Source organism: Phalaenopsis equestris, unplaced genomic scaffold, assembly GCF_001263595.1.
Source record: "Phalaenopsis equestris unplaced genomic scaffold, ASM126359v1 Scaffold000224, whole genome shotgun sequence".
NCBI lineage: Eukaryota > Viridiplantae > Streptophyta > Magnoliopsida > Asparagales > Orchidaceae > Phalaenopsis > Phalaenopsis equestris.
Window position 1 is genome coordinate 4,477,779 of NW_018164666.1, and position 6,764 is coordinate 4,484,542.

Here is a 6,764-nt window from a genome sequence, read left to right on the forward strand (position 1 = left end):
CCTATCTGGTTTAACTGCCAAAAATTTCGGTGGAAGCAATGCTATCGGGCTTAATTTGGGGTTGGGGATTAGCATTACCTTGGAAGATTTCCTTTGTTGGGTTGTGCGGATTTGAAGAAGCGCATACCGCCTATATGTGATTATCCCGTCAATTTTATTTTATTCGATAATTGTTTGATTCTCTCGCCACAGATAAATGTCCCCATAATTCCTCAAAATTGCATGCATGCTGTACTGAAAGTCTCAGAATGCGTTGATGCAAGTGACAACTTGTAACTGAAGGGCTGTTTGCAACTTTGCATAGGTTATTTATGTAGTATGCTAATTTTTTTTGGCGCAATTACATACAGACCACCCGAAATTCGCTATTTGCAAATCAGCCACCTTCTTTCATCCATTTTTCAAATTCTCACTCAAATATCAAAATTCATGGTAAAACCGCAACCCATATTTTTAATTGTTATCAAATTCTCAAAAGTTCGATAGTGATACACAAGAATACATCGGTTCAGTAGTTTATAAAAATCTTCTCGGTGGTTAATTTGTAAATATCAATGTTTCGGGTGATCCGTTATTATTTGTGAAGACTGTTATTTTTCTTAATGATAGCATTTTTATGTAGGAGATCTTATAAGTTACTTATCATGCTGTAATTTCTTTTTGGAAGATCTATTGTACGATGAAGTTATGATCAATAAATATCATTAGCTTTAATCTAATTATCTGCAGTTGAATTTTCTAATTTTTGTTGGGTGCTGTATGAATCTTAAATCTATTTGGTTCATTTTAAACAACTTTTATTTATAAAAATTTTTATTTCTACTCATTTTGGTTCTTGTTTGAAAATAGTTTTATAGAATCATGGAGGGATTTAAGGAATCTATACGGTCGCAACTCCTCATACTCAGATTTAAGCAACGCAGAATATTCAGGTTGCAACGGTTGCAACGTGCTTTTGCATATAATTAATGGAGCTTAAATTACTATAGGTTGGCTCATAAAATTGATTCCAAAGGACATAAACTTAATCATGATCACGTGTTACATTTAGAGAACAAGACCTGGAAGGACTTTTAGTGATTTGCTTAGGCATAACATTAATGTACTGATTTTTTTTAGAATTCCTTTTTTTTTTTCTAAAGCAAGATGCCTTAATGATTGCCTAATCAATTATTTTAGATAAATTTATTTAAAGCAAAATGTTTATCGTGGTCCAAAAAATTTGACGTGGCGATTATTGGAACATTTGTTACAACTAATAAATTACTGGAAATGCTCATTACATAAATCTATATGCAGCATGTTGCTTGTTGCTAATTTCGAAGCGCTCAGAAAATACAACATGCATGTGCTGCTTGAATTTTGTGTTTAATTAATGGTCATATATTAACCTCCTTTTTGTCCAGTAACGGGAAGTTTTCCTTCAGACATCCTCCCGAAAATAAAGCTCAAGATACTCATTCCATAAGTATGAAGGAATGCATAGAACCAAACAATGCATGAATCTAGCACTGTGAGTATCCCGAGCTTTCTTTTAATGTGATTGATACCAATTTTTTTTCTTTTTGAGTAAATTACAAAACCACCCTTTGGGTTTATTAACTTTGCATGCAATGATTTTAAAGCTGATGACTATTACAAGCTTTTTTATTTAAGGAAGATTCACATACATACAACTCAATTCCTATGAATTTACATATCTAACACCTAAACTTCAATTTTTACATACATGATGCCTTATCTATATATGGAAAGGTATATTTCACTTTTTTTTTAAATTAAGATGGCATTTTTTATGTGATATGAAAGATCTAGGTGGTGTAAATGTATAAAAGTAGATTTTAAGTCTTAGATATGTAAATATATAAGAATTGGGTGGTATGCATGTAAATGCCTCCCTTTTTTTATTTAATGTTTAGTGCAACTGAGCAAATTTAATATTTGTTGTATTTTATCAACAAAAAATCTTGATAACTACTGCTAAAATTTATATTAATTAATTTAACCAGCACCCGCACTATCTTAAACTTTTTAAGGAGCATGCAAAAGTGATTTATATTTATTGCAGACCGCATGGAAGCTTTCAATTTCCGTATAATCAAATGCTAAAATATCCTGAAGTCGCATTGAGTTCGGTAATAATAAAGTTTTGGTCAGCATGAAGCATGTGACAGGCCGCTGAGGCTCTGAGGTCTATAATAGCCTTTATACAACTAAAATTCATGTCCTTTCAGAAAGTGATGAGATTTTCTGTCTTACTATTTGATATTATCTTCAATAATCTTTGTTTCTCTGCTTTTTCTACTTTGAAGGAAAGATGTAGAAACTAGAAAGTAGGAACTAACAGAACAAGTTATTGATATTCTCCAAATTTGAACTTGGACCCAAAAGAACTTTAGATTCGGTTTTTATTGTGGTCAAAAGCATTGTTTTGATGGTTCTCATAGTTTTGTCAGATTGACGAGTTTAGTTTTGATTTTCAATTTGGGTGTTTTTTTTTTCTGATAAAGGATTTAAATATTTTTAAAAATATATCTCAAAATATGAGTTTGATGATTATAAGTTTAGAATTTTCAATAGTTTCTACTGAGATTTGATTTAGTTTCATTGGTTTTTGCTAGTTTTACCCGTTTCTGCTGTTTCTGTAAGTTTTTTATTGCACAGTTGAACCCTTTGAAAGGTTGGAACAGACTAAGTAAAAATTTTTAGGAAGATTTACATATCTAACGCCTGTACTTTCATATTTACATTGAGGGGCATTTACATACGTACCGCACAATTCTTATGTATTTATATATTTAATAACTAAACATTATGTTTTTTATTTAGACCACCTAAATCTAGTAAAAAATATCAATACATTTTTTCATGCACAAGTAAGGTGACATGCAGGTGAAAAATAGTTTAAGTGCTAGACTATGTAAATTCATAAGAATGGTATGGTATGTTTGTAAATGTCTCGAATTTTTATCAATTTTGAACAGATTCTGACTGCCTAGATCCTTTCCATTGACCAAAGGAAGCCTTGGAAAATCATTTTAGTGCTAATAAAGTGATTTTATGACGTAAATGCATGCTGTCAAACGGTTGAGACATGGCCTTTAGGTCCTTTCCGGGATATAAAATGTAATAGCCGCAATGCTTTTGGAGAAAGTCATTTAAAATTGTTTGCTTTATGTCAGATGATGAGTACGTCGGTGATTCAACACGGCCTAAAGTCCACACAGAAGAGTCAAGAATTCCCAGACTGACAGTGCTGAAGTAGATCTGAAAAATACAACTAAACATAACAGTGATTTGTATCCATATCAATTCCACTGCACCTTTTTTTTTTGGCCTGGGATCTAACGTCTGAATTGATTGCAGTGATCTGCAGATGCCTTGAAGATGTACCTAAAATCGAATATTTTCTGCTGCATTGAAATCTTTCTTCCCCCACACAATATACCATAATTTAGGTATAAACAAACAAAATATATCAACTTGATGGTAAAAATAAAATAATTAAATAAACTCAAATAATTTGAACACATGCAATGAGTGATGAAAAATATACTGACTAAATAGATAGATAAAAGATGCTATCAAATGATCAACAAAGAAAAAAATAATTAAAGACAACTAGATAAAAATTATGCAAAAAAAATCATAATAACGTTTAATATTTCATACAATAGAGAATGAGGAGTCATGCAGCTGACCGGTTAATGATGATGATGATGATGCTCAAAATCATAAAAACCAACTCTCTCAATTCTCCACTATAATTAGTTTCCGAAATAAAGCCCCAGGCATAATGCCCCATAGCTTTTTCTTATAAAACCAGCTAAAGCTCAATTTATGGAATTGGAGCAAGAGGTGGCAGTAGAAGAAGATGAGTAGGAAGATGATATCTCCACAGAACCATAGTATGTTAGCTCCTCAATCATCTCCTCAATAGACTCCTCATCCATGCACTTCATTTCCTCGCTTTCCATCTCCACTTTGGCTCTCCTCATCTCCTCTTGAGAAGCAATGCAGCATCTCTCCAGCTTAGCCACAAGGCTGGGCGATAAAGCCGACACCGAGCTCGAATTCAGCGGGAAGTTGGTCCTCGCTCTCGCTCCGCACATGAACTTCGCCGCCTCGTCATAGGCCCTTGCCGCATCTTCAGCTGTCTCAAAGGTACCCAACCAAATCCTAGTTTTTCTGCATTGAAATCAGATCAAGACTGATGATGAGCTCATATATCTTCTGACTATATAAAAATCAATAACAGAAACAATCAAAGTGGAAAGAAAGATAGGAATTGTGAGAGAAACATTACAGTAATGGATGTCTTATTTCTGAGACCCAGGAACCCCAGTGCCTCTGCCTCACTCCTCTGTATCTCTGCAGTTTTGGCATTCTGCTATTGTGTGCGTCTGATTTCTTTGTTGTTTCGATTTATGCTTTTCTCTTATAAAAAGAAATGGTTCAAGTTGCAATGAAATAATACCCCTAACCTGGACCTCTTTTGTCAGCAACTAGGCACATGAGCAGTGGTGTAATATCAGAAAAAAATTTGGTTGATTAGATTGCTAAATAGGAGCGATATATTATGAGGTGGCCCATGTGATTTAGCTTCTTCAAAGTTCAAACCCCTCTTTTGTATCCTACTGACTCTTAATTTCTGTGTGGGGCCTCTAGAGCATGGTGACATGATAAGACTTGCTTTGCACTGGGGGGAACATGGCAACATGAGGGATTCTTCATAAATTGATATGTGGTTGTCAGCTTCATTAGAAACTCTTTATTACATCCATATTCATCTAACACTAGGGTTTGTAACTTAGCTTACAGCTTGTTTTGGCTTGCTTCTGCTTTCTTCTTATTGTGTAAGAGACAAAACAAAGAACAAAAAACACACCTAGTTGGGCAGATTTTCTCTCTTTTTTTTAATCAAAATTTGTTTTTGAAATGTCAATAGAATTCATGGTTGAGAAAGTTAATTATTAAACTTTTTTTTGGAAGCTCTTGTTGGAGCTGTTAGGAGAGAGAGATAGAGAGAGAGAGAGAGAGAGAGAGAGAGAGAGAGAGGAGAGTGGAGAGAAGAGAGAGAGAGAGAAAGAGAGAGAGAGAGAGAGAGAGCAAGAGAGGCATCACATGGTGCTATTGGTAAGCACATGAGTGGTTTAGGCCTGGGTATGGTATTAATTTTGAAGTGTAAGAGAATGGGGCCGGACACAATCTAGTAGGATCTTGGTCAAGTGATGGGATGGAGGAAGCCCATGTGGGTGTTGAGTTTTGGAGTTAACTGTTATTATTACACGAGTTCCTTCAACGGCTTGCGGGCGGTAATTTCAAAATGATTGTTTTACGAGTTCCACGCCTCATTTGTATGTTGATGGTCATTTGATAATGTTAACATTTTCCCATGTTGGTTTTAGTATTTGTTGTTTTTTAATAATGATTTGTGTTAAAATCAATAAAAAGGTTATTTTTTTGTTTTAGTTTAATTGAATGTAATTTGTTCTTATATATTGGCATTAGAAGAAAACAACAATGAAAATTACAATAAATACAAAATTATTCAATGATGAGAATATACCAGTACCACACACACACGCTCTCTCTAGATATATGTATGTATGTACACACACACACACAATGCTAAAATTAATGAATCTTGTTGTGGTATATCTTAGATCTTGTTTGTGAGTGTGTTAATGTTTATGTCGATAAAGTACATCAATCATATTAGTGATGGTGGGTGTTAATATTGTTTGATAGTGGGGAACAATCTTGTTGGTGTTGGCGTTAGTATTGATAACATGCATGGATGTTGTTGGTGATGCTATGCATCTATGTTGGTGTCGACAACATGCATTAACCTTGTTGGCGATAACATAAGTTAATGTTAGTGTTGACATCATGTATCACCTTATCGGCAAACGTTGAACAACAACACTGGCAAAATGAAAAGATAAATTGTATATGAAGAAGTCATGTTTGCTTTTAATTTTTTGCTTCGTGATAGATAAACTCTCGAAACTTATAAAAATATGACAAGTTTTGTGTGTGTGTATATCTCTATCTGTTGATATATATATATATATATATAATGCTATTTTTTTTTAAAAAAAATTTACATATAGTGAGAGTAAACATGACATAGGCCCAAATTAAAGAGAAGATATGGTTTGCTAAAAGAGAAACTACAATGCATGTGCATAGGATATGGTTCTAAATCACTGGGGGAATGCATTTGTTTTGCACATGTTGTTTCTGCTCGACATAACTTATTGTTGTTGTTGTATGCTCGACACAACTTATTATTATTGATGCGTCATTAACAAATTTTATCGCGGGAATTTGGTGACATTTGACATTGGTTTCTTGATATTTTTTAAACAAGAAATATTTTGAATCAAATTAAAATTCGTCCGAAACTTCGTTTTCAACAAACTTGGTCAAACTGGCAGGCTCAAATAGTTTACATTGTATTCTAAGAATCTCAAGAGATTATTAACTTCAAAAGTTACACGAAAACAATAATCTTACATCAAGCCACAACACTAAATGGAACCAAGCATCTACAACCCTATGAAATGAATAAAAATTAGCCTAGAAGTCGGACAATGATTGATGAAAAGTTAATATGGGCAACCATGACCGATAAGTTGGGCAACGGTGGCCCATAAGTTGGATAAGGACAACCAGGCGTTGGGCAAAAACACTCTAGAAGTTGGGCAATAACAACCAAGAAGTTGGACAATGACAGTTTAAAAATTGGGCAATGATAG

The 6,764-nt window shown here is 33.8% G+C and overlaps 1 protein-coding gene across 1 annotated transcript; it reads right to left on the reverse strand.

Moving 5' to 3' along the window:
* Window positions 1-3,635: 3,635 nt before the first annotated feature.
* Window positions 3,636-4,602, reverse strand: LOC110023493 (ethylene-responsive transcription factor ERF003-like). The gene is made up of 2 exons (XM_020722946.1): window positions 4,307-4,602; window positions 3,636-4,188 (listed from the first exon to the last, which is right to left on the reverse strand). Exons 1-2 carry the CDS (start codon window positions 4,384-4,386, stop codon window positions 3,834-3,836), a joined length of 435 nt encoding a protein of 144 aa, XP_020578605.1. The 5' UTR covers window positions 4,387-4,602; the 3' UTR covers window positions 3,636-3,833.
* Between the last annotated feature and the right edge of the window lie 2,162 nt (window positions 4,603-6,764).